The following is a 13816-nucleotide window of genomic DNA, read 5'->3' as shown; positions in this document are numbered from 1 at the left end:
TTGCTCCAACCTCCAGCACTTTACCTGTAGGAAGTCAGAGCCCGTTTCTTTCTCTTGCACACCTGTAGCGTACCTGGCTCCATAGCAGCAAGTGCGATGGGGATCTTGGAGTCCTAGTGGGCAACCATTGAAATAGGAGCCAGCCGTGTGCGGCAGCTGCCAAAAAAAGCCAATGCCATCCTAGGCTGCATCAACAGAGGGAGAGAATCAAGATCACGTGGAGGGTTAATATACCACTTTATAATAAGGCCCTGGGAAGGCCACCCGTGGGATCCTGCATCGTGGTTGCCACGATGTAAAAGAGATGTAGAGGCTCTGGAAAGAGGGCCTGGCTGGTCTAGGGAAGAAAAGGCCCCGGGGAGGCAGGAGAGCAGCCTTCCAGCCTTTGAGAGGCTGCCCCAAAGGAGAGGAGGGGCTCCACCTCAGGGCGGGAGAAGAAGCAACGGGGGCAAACCAAGGAAGGAGAGAAGCAACCTAAAACGAAGGAGAAATTCCCTGACTTGAGAACAAATAAGGAGGTTTTCTAGGTGAGATTGGACCACCATTTGTCTGAGATGCTATAGGACCGTGATGGGGAACCTACGCCACCGTGTCCAAAGTGGCACGTGGAGCCATGTCACCTGGCACATGTGGCGTTGCCCGCTCCTCCTCTGGGTTTCTAGCGCACATTTGCGCGTGATGGTCAGCTGGCCTCTGTGTGTCCGGCAGTGCCGGAAACTGGAGCAGCTGGTCTTCCCTTTTCCTGCGTGAGAACGCGGCCGGCCAGCTGATCGCCACGCATGAAACCCAGAAGACTGACTAGCCAGCGTGCATGTGCGCACCAGACACTGGGAGTTCATTTTTGGGCAGACGCATGCGCCCTGGGCAGCTCCTCTTCCGGGTTGCGGCCCAGATGAGTCCACGTCCTCCCGTTTCGGCACCAGCTTGACCCTCCCTGGCCCAGGGCTTCCTGCTTGAGCCGTGGGTTGGGCCAGAGGACCTCCGAGGTCCCTTCCCACTCTGTGGTCCTGTTGCTGTGGGTGCCGGAGGGGGGAAGTAAGGGGGCCGGTTCTGCTCCTGAGGCCAGAGTCAGGGGCCTGGACCTTTTCTGGGGATGGTTGCCTCCTTCCATCTTAGCAGCTCCTGTTGTGGGAGAGGACAGGAGGTGCCTGGCAGGTGGGGATTAATGGGCTGCTGTGTTGGCAGGGAAGAGGAGACGGGTCGGGAGATGCCTTCAGGAAGGTCAAAGCTGCTGCCCAGAAAGGGGAGTCGCTGTGTGGCTGGACTTAATTGTGGCTTCCAGCTGGATAAGGAGGATGGTTCCCGAGAGATGAAGGCCTCTGGGGCAACCTTTGCAGTCTGAATGCGATGTGGCTCACCTGGAGCCCTTTCTCGATCCTGGGCCCAGTCGCTGATCGCACAACCTGGCTCTCCCTGAAGGAGAAGAAGGGTGGGTGGGTGGGTGGGGGGTGAAAGAGCAGTTGGGGGTCCCTCGACTAGGTCGGTTGTGGGGGGACGGGGCCCATTGGGTTCTGCTTGGAGCCTTCTCTTTCTCCGAAGACGGGCCGCCTGTCTCCATTTGCAATGAAGAGACTCAAAGGGCCCATCTGGGCTTGGCGGCCTCTTAGCTGCAGACTGCTTGGAGGGAGCCCGGCTGCCCCTCCTCCCGCCTGCCGTAGCTAAAGAAGCGGCTTCCATTCCATGCATGGAGTTGTTTCTATCCGGGAGTTCCCATCAACACAAAGGGGTGGAGGTCAGAATTGGCTCCGGTTCAGGGGAGAGTAAAGTCCTTCAAAGAAAGTAACACACCAGCGCTTCCCTCTCTGCCCCATCACAGGTGCCCCAGGTTCTGGTCCAGCACCCTGGGACGGCCTGGTCAGTCCACAGAGCTCCCCACTCGCTTTCCGGTGGGTCCTGAGGAAGAGGACCTTGGGTTGACGGCCTGGCTCGGCCCGTAAAGATGCAAGTCTTCAGTCTCCGGGTTCCTTCCCATGGATGGAAATGAATGACAGGCGACCCTTCAAATGGGGCCAGCGGTTGAGGGCTCCTCCTGCCCAGCTTGGCATCCTCTGAAGATGGGGGGGGGGGGGTCATGCCGCTCAGACGAAACAAGCCACGGGGGGCTTTCAGTGGCACTGCTTTCTTTCCGGCGTCGCTATTCTTAAAAGAAACCCACCATTGTTAGGCTGACAAGGCGTCTTCTCTTCCCAATGCATCCTCGCCTCCTTCCTTGCAAGGGAACCGCTGTGAGGAGGGGAGTTAATAACAAACCTGCCCCAGTTCAAGCCGTACTCACTTTGTCTTTCTTTTTCTTTCTGCAGTGTATTTTAAACAAACAAATGCAGACAACCCTGTTTGCCAGATAGCAAGAAAGAAACCAACCAAACAAACAAATAATAGCGGAGCAGTGATTATTTATTTCTGCATAACCTTAAAATCCTCAGGAAATTTCAAGGTTGTTTCTCTCCTTGATTAGTTTCCATCCGTTGCTTCTTGTCCTGCCTTCAGGGCCTTTGGAGAATAGATTGTGTCCCCCCCTCTTCTCTGGGGCAGCCTCTGAGATATTGGAAGGCTGCTCTCAGGTCTCCCCTGGTCCTTCTTTTCATTCAACTAGACATGCCCAGTTCCTGCAACCACACTGTGTGTGTTGATCTTGATGCAATCCCTCTGCTCACGCAGCCTGGGACTCTGTTGGCTCTCTTGGCAGCAGCCGCAGCCTACGGTCGGTCGGTCGATGTTTAAGAGTTTGACCACATCGCCTCGGCCATCTTCGTATCCAAGGCTTCCCCACATCCATCTCTTGGGGTCATCCCGCCTTTCAGCTGAGGAAGCGGCATCCTGCGTCTTTCCCATTGTCAGCATTTTGACTGGCCGTGTGGAGGCCGCCTCTCCCAGCCCTGCCTTTCCTTATCTGGCACAGAGACCCTCAACGCTTAACCAGGAGCTCCTTCCACGAGACCCCGGTTTCTCTTTCCTGGATGAGCTGAGGAGGCCTGCTCAGTCGCTCCTCCTGTCTGCTGAATCTGTGGTGTTAAGACACCCACACCCCCGGTGGCTAGTCTCAGCCAGCAGGTGGGGGGATTTGGGTAGACCCTCGGCCTGTTCTCCTTTGTCCTGGCTGTCCTTGGCATGCTCCGGTCTCACTGCTCATTTCTTTGAAATGTTCAAAAAGCTCATTATGCAAGTTTTGTGAGCTGGAAGCTCCTCTTGGGGAAAGCAGCAAAGGGAACTCCAGAAAAGAGGAAGGATTGGGGGAGGGGGGAGGAAAAGCAGGCGTGGACTTGCTGCTGCCACCATGGAAGCACCGGGGGGGGGGGGGGCAAGCGTTGCAAGGGTCAGCCTGGCTGCGGTATCCACGGGAGGGGTCTCTCTCAGCTGATGACATCCCCAGCCATCCAAGGGGGCTTTGAACTGACGTGGTGCATTTCCTGCCCCTCCACTTTGATTGGGGCGCCTGCCCTGGACAGAGGTTGGCTGCAGGGGCGTCTGGGAAGGGACCCTAAAGCAGAAGAAGACACACACCCCTCCGCCCTCCACCCCATTTCCTCGGCCTGAAATCATTTAGAAAGGAGTCACAGTTGCCCCCTTGATGCTTGGACGTGACCCTCCCTCCATTAAGGGTCTGGGGCCTCCCTTTGCCAAGCTCTGCCACCAGATGGGATGCGGGGGGGGGGGGGGATTAGATCTGAAGCCAGATCAGGTTTATTTCCGGAGCGACTTTTGAAGGAGATGCTGCAGCCCCGAGGCAGTTCTCAGGAGCTGTGGGGCTGAGGAGAAGGGGAGGGAGGGGGCCAGCACCCTCTGGGACCACCCTTCTCTTTGAAGAGGAAAGAGAAGCCGGGCCAGGAGAGGGAGGGGCTCACTGCGATTGGCCATGTCAAAACTCCACCTTCCTGGCTGGTGAGGTCCTCACTGGCTGCCAAGCCAGAGCCCAGAAATGGCCCAGGGGCTGCCCTGACCCAGGGCCCATGCCCACCCCTTGTGCCCTCCTGCTGAGCGAGTGAGGACCAGGGGAGCAGTCAGAGGGTGAGGCTGGCATCTGACCGTTACTGCTGGCTATCGGTTGCTGCTGAAAATAGCCTCGCCATTAAACGTGGCATTGAAAGCGTTTCTTTTACTTTCATCCAGTGCTGATATTTGCCCTTCTGATTTTTCTTTTTCTGTACCTTTTTCCATTTTTGTTTTTGCTTCCCTGTGTTGCCTGCAGGCACCTGGAGCTATTTCAGCTGGGCAGATCAGAGTATGTAATGGCCCCCTCCCTCCCCTCCCTCCTTCCCTCCCCCCGGCTGATCCCTGCCCCAGGGGAAGAGGGACCGGAGCTGACCAGCAGTCCTTATCTGGGCTTTGTTCATTTGGCACTGGGGCCAGGACACCCAAGGAAGGGCAGAGGAGGAGCCGCTGCTGCCTCTCCCTCTGACCTTCCTGGGTCTCTCTGGGCCTGGAAATGGAAGTCTCCCGTCCGGGTGAAGCAGGCAGCAGAGACGAGGGGAAGAGCTAAATGGGCTTTATTGTAAGGCTGCCATACCAGAGTCCTGGGTGACTGCAAGGGCCGTTTCCTGCCACCAGATGAACGCAGAGGCAGGAGGGGCTCTTCCCCTCGTCCCCCAAGGCCAGCCACACATCCACACGCCAGCAAAGAAGCCTTTGCTGCTCCTTGCCCCAGGAAGCCAGTTCCAATGCCAAACAGGCCCTGCCGCTGACCCAGGTGCCAAAGTCCTCGGTTCCTTGGTTTGAGGCTGATTTGGTCTCTGTTCCGTTCAAGTCCCTGAGCCTCCAGGTGGCTCTTTTCCATCTGGGAGGAACCGGAGGGGCATTTGCAGGTTCAGCCGCTCTCCTGCTCCCCTTGCCCGTGCTCAGCAGAGCCCCATTGCTCAGCTGTTACTCCCTTGTCAGTGAAGATCTCTGCCCCTCCTTCTGCCCCTTTCTCTCTGGCCCGTTGACCTGAGCCCATTCTGGCGAGAGAGGCACCCGTTCAGATGGCCAGCCGAAGCACCGCTTTGCTTGGCAGGGACTAAAACACTCTGCCCCTCTGAGACGGACCCCCTGCCCCACCAATTGATTCCTCTGACACACACACACACCCCTGCGCTCACCCGAGGGAGAATGAGGGGCCTACGGGGCCGTTCCTTGCCTGCTGCCAACAGGTCCCTTGGCACTCGGGTCTGGGTGGGATTGAGCCCACGTTGCCCTGAGCCCAATGCTCACAAAGCTGTGGGAATGGGAAACTGCCCACATTCAGGTGGTAATTTGGACTCTGAGCACGGAAGGTTTTTCCTGCCTCAGTTGCAGCTCCCGCTCCCTCTCTCCCCTCCCTCCCTCCCTCCCTCCCTCCTTCTCTCCTTCCAAGTTCAGAGTAAGAAGCCCCCTTGCTGGCACTGGTGCATGGGTGGCTGGCCATCTTGCCAGGGGGAGCGCCACCCATTTCCACCTCCCCCTGGCCCTCTGCCATTCCTCAGATTTACCCTGGGGTGGGGATGGGGGGGGCTGATACAGGGGTGGGGAGGAACAGCAACAATTGCATGGCAAGATGCCAAAAGACACTAGAAGGAAGACTTCAAAAGTGACTCCGGCTTGATTGAAAGTGTCCCAGTGTCTTGAGAATGGTAGAGTTTCTGGGCAGTGGGGCAGCTGCTTCACCTCACCAGTTTAGGAGGAATGAAAACGCCAGGAGGAAGAGGAGGAGGAGGAGGAGGAGGAGGAGGAGGAGGAGGAAGGGTTAGGGTGGGGTCCTTGGGGGTCTCCTGTGAGCCAGTCAGCTCTTTCTGTTTGTAGGTGGCTCTCCCGATTGCAGCCACTGACACATGGAGCAATATGTTGCTATTGGTTTGTGTTTTTTATTAAGAGTTTTTAGATAAATAAAAAACAAATGCAGAAATATTTAGAGAAAAGGAAAAAGTGCAGAAAACAAGGAAAGAGAAAGAGAGGAAGAAAAAAATAATTAAAGAAGCGACTTCTGTCCTTCACAGCAATTACAAACTCATTCACTATCCTTTCGCTTTCCTTAACATTGCAATAATCCCTTCAATCCTTTTTCAACCACTGAATGCAGAAATTATCATTTCACTTTTCAGCAAAAAAGTCCATGAAAGGTTTCCAATGGTGGGCAAGCGCTTCCTGTTTTATCCCTGACCAACCAGCAGCTCACTTGTGCCAATCAGCCCTCTTGGCAGACTTTTCCTCCGCTGTGGCTGCTCTGATGGTTCTCCATCTTTGGGCATGTAATAGTTTTGGCTGCAGTTCCCTAAGTCTTCCCTTACTGGCCGTCCATAAATCTCAGTAAGAAAGAAAGCTCTGGTTTCATCTCAGTGTTCAAAATTCTTTGCACCTTCATATGTATTTGTTTCCTCCTCCTCTTTTTTCTCTTCTTTTCATAAGTCTGCCATGCATGGTAGGTAAAATATCCTTTTGGGTCCTCCAGATTTCCCTGTATGCATCTTAGATGATTTCTCTGGGATCATAAGACAACAATACATCATTTTATCAAACTCCTCCCTTAAATCATAACCCTGTGTGAATTTCAGTCCTTTTCTCCACTTCTCCTCCCATTGGTCCATCGGTATCTCGTAACCAAAGTTATTTGCCCATTTTACCATGCAATCTTTAACTTGTTCCTCTTCCGTTTCATACCTCAAGAAACAGATCTCCATGGTACCTGAAGGCTGGAGAAGAAGCAATGGATGGAAACTTATCAACGAGAGAACTAAGGAGGAATTTCCTGACCATGGCAACAGTTAATTGGTGGAACGGCTTCTCTCCAGAAGTTGGGGGGGGGGGGTTTCCATCCCTGGCGGTTTCTAAGAAGGGATTGGGCAGCCCTTTGTCTGAAGTGCTATCCGGCCTCCTGCTCAAGTAGGAGGTTGGACTGGAAGACCTCCAAGGTCCCTTCTGTTATTCTGTTAATGCTAGAATTATTGATTTTACAGGAACAGAATTTCAGAAAAAAATGTTTTGTTTTTTTTTAAAAAAGAGCAATTATTCTACAGTAGGAAAAACAAATTAAAAACAGGCCACAAGATGAGTAGGAGTTCCTAAAATAAGATGACATTGAAAAAACAGTTCCGGGGGGCAGGGGGGGAATTGTAGGCAGAAGAAGCAGCTAATAAGACTTCACAAAAAGGTTTGGAAAAGCGCTGGGGGGGGGAGGGGGGGACACCCGGGAGATGGAAACGGGGGCACAGCGCAGAAGTATAGAAAGCTAAAGCTCAGAATATGCCGAATTTGGTGAAAAATCATAAGAATAAAAAAAAGGAAACCGTGAAGAACTAAGGAAGAGACAGAAAAATGTCCTTAAAAAGAGGGGGAAGGAGACTCTCCAGGACAACCAATTTGAGTTCAACCCCAAAGAACATTTCTGGAACTGGTAATAAAGAGATCAGACTAGAACCGCCTTGAGAAATTAATTAATCAGAAGCCAGCATGGATTTGTGAAGAACAGGTGTTGCTAGACTAATTTAGACTACTTTTTTTTTAATCAGGTAGCTTCCTTTTTAGATTGAATGTATGCTGTGGATGTAATTCATCTTGATTGCATTGAAGAACCTGATCAAGTACCCTGATGAACTGAGGAAGCTTAGGATGGTTAAGAGATCATAGCTGAGCCGGCGTGAAAATAATAATTATCAACATCCGGTGCTTATCCACAGTTTTCATCAGACTCGCCTAGGGTGCCACAAGGTTCAGTCCACAGGCCTCTTTTTTCAATATTTTTATTAATGGCTTGGACGGGCAAAGGGAATGCTTACCAGATTCTAGTGGGTTTGCCTATCCCCTGCAACTAAAATACAACAGAAGAGAATAGCAGAGATGGAAGGGACCTTGGAGGTCTTCTAGTCCAACTCCCTGCTCTGGCAGGAAACCCTACGCCACTTCAGACAAATGGTCATCCAACATCTTCTTAAAAACATCCGGTGTTGGGGCACCCACATCTTCTGGAGGCAAGTAGTTCCACTGGTTAATTGTCCTCACTGATAGGAAGTTTCTCCTTAGTTCCAGGTTGCTTCTCTCCTTGGTTAGTTTCCACCCATTGCTTCTTGTTCTGCCCTCAGGTGCCTTGGAGGATAGCTAGACTCCCTCTTTTTTTGGGCAGCCCCCGAGATAGTGGAAGACTGCTCTCATGTCGCCCCAAGCCCTTATTTTCATTAAATTAGACATACGCAGTTCCTGCAACCGTTCTTCATACGTTTTATCCTCCAGTCCCCTAAGCCTCTTTGTTGCCCTTCTCTGCCCTCTTTCCACAGTCTGAACTCTTAGGTGAGTCTCTAAATGATCTTGAGTGAATAGAGAAATGAACTGAAAAGGGCAACATGAAATTTTAACAGAAATGCACAAAGCATTTCACTTAGGGAAAACAAACAGCAGATCGAGAGAGGGGAATACCAAGATTGTTGATAGGAGATGGGGAAAAATGTATTAGGAATTCACCCCAATTCTTGGTCAAAGTAAGACTCGATTTCCAAATCATAGAAAAAATAAGAGCTTGGTCAAGCTTTTCTTTGCCTATTGTGTCTGCGGCTTTCGGACCCCGACTGCGAGATTCAGACCGAGGCTTCCGAGAAGGGCAGGAGGTGGCAGCTGTACAAATGATTCGACTAAATAAATAGTAAAGCTGCTGGAAGTCCTACTCCTTTGAAGGGAGAGTGAAGGAACTGGAACGTTTAGTCTGGGGTGGAGAACGATGGCCCTTTAATGACTTCAACTCCCAGAATCCCCTAGCTAGCATAGCTAAGAAGCATAGCTTACTGGGGAATTCTGGGAGTTGAAGTCCACAAGTCTTAAAGTTGCCAAGTTTGGGGCCCCCTGGGCTAGAGGGACAGCCCTCATCAAGGGAGATTCCAACCCAGAGCAGAGGCTGGACTAGATGGCTCTTTAGTGGCCCTCCCCAAAGTGGTGGGACCTTCTCTGGGAGTCTCACTCTCCGTCCGCCTGGTAAAAGAAACGCTGCGTGTGACGTGTGTGTGTGTGATCTCAATTTGGGATCCACTTGGGCTCCTCCTTCACGACACATTTGAAGAGTTTACATTTGGGGGAACGGGGAGAGATGCAGGGCCCGTAAAAATATTCATTCAGTAATGATATTCTTGCTGGAAGGAGCTGCCTTCATGTATAAGAAATAATTCCCTTTGTGTCAAGCTGGAGATTTCCAGGCAGCGAAATTGGCCCCTCCGGGGTGGGGAGCTCATGAAAAGCGCTCCGTTCCCCGGCTGCTCCCCTCCGCAGTGTGGACAATCGAATTACTTTGCGGGAGCCTTTGAAGTTGGCCGCCTCCCGCCTGCCTTTGAATTCCGTGTGTATCGGGACGCCTCTCTTCCCTCGGGAGGCCACAAAGCGTGGAATTAAATCAGTCAAGGGAGACGGAGGAAGTGCCAGGAATCCCGCTCCTCTCCTCCGCCTGTGACTCAAGGAGAACTTCTACCCAAACATGGTTTTAGGCTGCTTGAGGCCAAGGGGGCAGAGAGGAGGGGCTGGGGCTGGGCCCCAGCAAGCAAGATGGAGGGGTGGGGGCCAAGTCTCCCCTAGCCATTCCCTGCTTGCTAAGAGGAGGGGCTGGGGTCATTTGGGGTTTTCTCTGGTCTCCTCCTCCCCCCCTTCCCAGCAGTGGGGCTGCCTGGAGGGTCCCTGTTTGGCAACCCCCCCTCCCAGGAGATCTCAGAACTGAACTGCTGTGGACTGCAGGCAGAGCCTCTCCACCCCTGCTTCCCTGGCCAGAGCTGCCCTGGGCTGGGGTGGGTGGGCCATCCTGACTCCAAGAGCTGAGGGCCAGCAGTGGCACAAGGGGGCTGAAAACCCCCAGAGAGGAAGGGAGCTAGGCAAAGGCCCTGCACTGCCACTGGCTTCTCCCAGCAGCCCCTCTGCCGTACCCCACTTTTCGCTCAGAAGAGAGCTTCGCCTTCCCCAGATAATCGAGGGGTGAAACTGGCAGGAAATCCTGCAGCCCAGGGAAGGCCCCCAGAGCCCCTTCCTCTTCTCAGACGAGGGAGGGGCTTTATGCTTCACTGGTTGATGTGTGTGCGCGTGTGTCCCTGCCCCCCCCCAATTGAGCTGAACCCAAGGAAGGCCCTGCCGTAACGCAGCATCTCGTGTCTCGCAGCTTCCGAAGGCCACGAGAGCGCCGTGGAGGACCGGGACAGCGACTACCGCAGTGAGACCAGCACCAGCCTCCCCCCTGCCTACTGCACCACCTCCCAGCCCAACGCTTCGGCCCACCAGTTCCGGGGGGCTTCCCGTCTGCAGCAGCAGGGGGTCTGCATGGAGCCCCTCCGTGGGTACGCCTCGGACGAGCAGACTGGCATGAGGTGGGTGCTCTTGGAGGCTGGGCTGCCCACCCCACCAGCTCTCCCCGGGGGCACCTCTGTCTCAGGGCAGGGATTCGCTTCCCTAATACAGGGGGGCCTCGACGTACAACACTTCGCTTAGTGACCGTTCAAGTGGCAATGGCACTGAATAAAATGACTTACAACCATTTTTCACACTTAACAACTGTTGCAGCATCTCCGCAGTGACATAATCAAAATTCAGATACTTGGCAACTGGTTCATATTTACGACGGTCACAGTATCCCAAAGTCACATAATTCCCCTTTTGTAATCTCCTGACAAGCAAAGTCAGTGGGGAAGCCAGATTCACTTAACAACGGTGTTACTAATTTAACAACTGCAGTGATTCACTTAACAACTGTGGCAAGGGAAGTCCAAATGGGGCAAAACGCACAGCAAATTTGTCACCTAGCAATTTAAATTTGGGGCTCAATTGTGGTCGTAAGTCGAGGACTACCTGTATCCTGGGTAAAGTGATCTGGCAGGAGGAGGACATTTTGCTGGGTGATGACCGGACACTAAGGCCATTCTTGGAGCCAAAAGCTTTCTCCCCCTCCCCCCCCCCCCTGCGCAGGCCTCCTGAGCGCCCCACAAGTGGTGTCAGCAAACTCAGGTTGGGGTGTCTTCTCCTTTGTGAACTTACACAACAGACAGCTTCGCTCCTCCTCCTCCTCCTCCTCCTCCTCTTGCAGAAGGGGAGCCCAGTCATAATCCCTGGCGCTTGGGGGCTGGGAGGGTGAGGAAGAAGAGGAGACATGGATTTTGCTAGGACAGATCCCATTTCAGCCACATGCAAGCGTCCAGTGAGGGAGAGGGAGGAAATAATGTTCATGCTTAGCCTATATTTGCAACCAGTCGGTTTGAGGAGCGCAGAATTTGTCTTGTGTGGAATCCGCTTTGCAAAAAATGTCGGAATGCCAGAAGCTTCCTTTGCAGCCTCCATAACTTGGGCATTTCACAAGGACTCTGGGGCCACGTTTCATTCTCCCGACCACCCTCTGCGGATGGAGGACGGAGGCTGCCTTTGAGTGCCTTGAGCTGAATAATGGCCTCTTGGAGTCTCGGAAGTGGGCCGTGGGAGGAGTCACCTCTGGGTATTATCACGGCCCATCTGCCCAGAGACTGAGGTAAATCTTGAGGCCACTCCCTCTGCTCCTCCTCTGACTCTCCAGATTAACCTCAGTCTTCGGCCCAGAAGGAGCTAATTTAGCTGGCTCTCCTTTGGTACGAGACTTTACCTTTTTTCTTCTCACTTTAGCTTACTTGAGATTGTCTAGCTTAACCTCCTCTCGTGCGCCCTGTAATCAGCCTGTGCACAGTAAGCGGATAGCGCTACTGAGAGGCTCCTGAGCCGCAGATCGGCGGCAGCGGGAGGGAGCCCCAGGCCACGTGCCTCAGAGCGTGGCTGCAGACGATCCCGTATTCAGCGTGGGGATCGCAAGACCCAAGAAGGAGGAGAGCGACTCAGGCGGAGTCGGCTCAGGTGCTCGGACCATGTGGTCGGCGGTTGCCATCTTTGAATTCAGGGTGTACGCGCGGAGCAAAGGAACTGGCCTCTGGTTTCAGAGGCTGCAAGCGCTTGCGACCACCGCCAGCACACAGTAGGAGGATTGGGCCCGTACTCCGCTGATAATCCGGGGAGGGCCACAGTATCTGGCTGTGGGCCAGTCGTAACTCGAGGCATGGATCGGCGACAAGGCTGAGGAGCGGAGATTCGAAGGAGCGCCGAATCTTCCAGGCAGCCTACTGACCGGTTCCAGCGGAGAGAGAGAGGAGGTGGATCGGCTAACTGTGAGTAGAGACGCGATGGCGGACAACTTGAGGAGCGGAGGACCGGTGAGCTCCGGTCCCCTAGGGAGTGCAGACCCGGGTGAGGGATCCTTCCGGGGGACCAACCCAGCAGAGAGGGGCAGACCCACGGCGAGGAAGTGTACCTCCAAGTCTTCATGGAGGGAGGACTCTAGGAGGGAAGTTAGGATGACCAGGGCAGCAAGCAGGAGAACCAGGGATATCATCAGTCCTTCCCCAGCCAGATCCCGTTCTCCAGGCAGGGTCGCTTCCCCCATGGAGGATCCTCCAGGCTCTCCGGCCTCCCCACGTGGCTCGCCATGGGGGATAGTCCCTTATCCCCCCCTCTTTCACCATCCCACTCCTCAGGAGCTCGAGGAGACCCATTCAGCCGCAGAACAGCTAGCTTACCCAGACTCCTCTGGTGACGGGAGACATCTCCAACTGCCTGAAGGCGGAAGATAGAAAGGCGGAGCTGGTCATGCACAGGATGTTCCAGGGGAAATTCAAACTTAACTTTATTGTGCGCGATCAGGGCTGCCGCAGCAGCCTCTTTCTTCAACAGGACCACCCTGCTATGGCTGGAACAACTCCGGGACAGAACTCCGGCGTCAGACATAAGGCTCCTGCAGGACATTACGAAGTTGATGGAGGCCACCCAGTTCTCGGAGGACGCCACCCTGGATGCGGTAAGGATTCTTCCAGGGCTTTGTCCTCTTCAGCGGCATCCAGACACTTGCTGTGGCTGCGGAACTGGCCGGCTGAGTTCCAGGAAAAATGGCATTTGGTAGGCATGGAATACACGGGAGACAAGCTATTCGGTCCACCTCTGGACCCCATCCTCATCGAGGACAAGAACAAGTGAAAGGTCTTCCCATCCACGTCCAAGCGATCTGACCACCGCTCGGCACCCTACCACAGGAGACCCAATTATCGAACACCTGAACAGGGCTTCCAGCAGTCGAGGTACTCTGCTCCCAGATTCTCCAGGCAGGGGGATAGATAGTTCTCTAGGGACAGATACAGGTTTCAACAGCCTAACAAGCGTCCCTTTCGAGGCACGGCTGCCGCCCTTTCCGCAGAAACAAGTGATTTGGGATCGAATCACCTCATCGGCGGCCGCCTTACCTTTCTTGCGGATTGCTGGGATCGCATCACCACGGATGCATGGGTTCTCCAGACAGTCAGGTTTGGATTTTGGTTGGATTTTCGCTCCCACCCCCCGAATAGATTCCGGGTCTTTTCCTTCCCCCAAGAACCCAGCCAAGCACTCTCTCATGCGCAAAGCCATCCAGCATCTATTGGATATCAGAGCAGTGGAGCTGGTTCCGGAGGGGGAGAAGGAATCAGGATTTTATTCCAATCTCTTCGTGGTCCCTAAGAGTTCAGGGGGGTGAAGGGCCATCCTGGACCTCAAGCTATTAAATTCCAGGCATATCTTCCACAAATTCAAGATGGCCTCCCTCAGGTCTATTCTGGAGGGGACTTGGCAGGTGGACTTCCTAGCCTCCATTGACTCACTGAGGCTTACCTGCACATCATGATTGCCCCGGACCACCGTAGGTTCCTTAGGTTTTCATATGGGGGCATTCATTATCAATACAGGGCCCTTCCCTTCGGGTTGGCCTCCGCTCCCAGGACCTTCACCAAGGTTCTAGCTGTGGTGGTGGGCCATCTCCATTCCACTCCGGTCCGGTTACATTGCTACCTAGATGACATTCTCGTGTTAGCCACTT

At 53.9% G+C, this 13816-nt stretch overlaps 1 protein-coding gene across 1 annotated transcript in view; it reads left to right on the top strand.

Moving 5' to 3' along the window:
• Nucleotides 1-13816, top strand: part of UNC13B (unc-13 homolog B) — a 167232-nt gene that overhangs the window by 38375 nt on the left and 115041 nt on the right. Inside the window, exon 8 of the mRNA XM_081942076.1 lies at nucleotides 10067-10271. Within this exon, the coding sequence (XP_081798202.1) occupies nucleotides 10067-10271 (205 nt within the window). The remainder of the gene's footprint in view (nucleotides 1-10066; nucleotides 10272-13816) is intronic.

Source organism: Natrix helvetica (assembly GCF_964273705.1).
Source record: "Natrix helvetica genome assembly, chromosome: 2".
NCBI lineage: Eukaryota > Metazoa > Chordata > Lepidosauria > Squamata > Natricidae > Natrix > Natrix helvetica.
The sequence above is the reverse complement of the archived record's forward strand: the minus strand, read 5'-3'. Positions and strand labels throughout refer to the sequence as shown.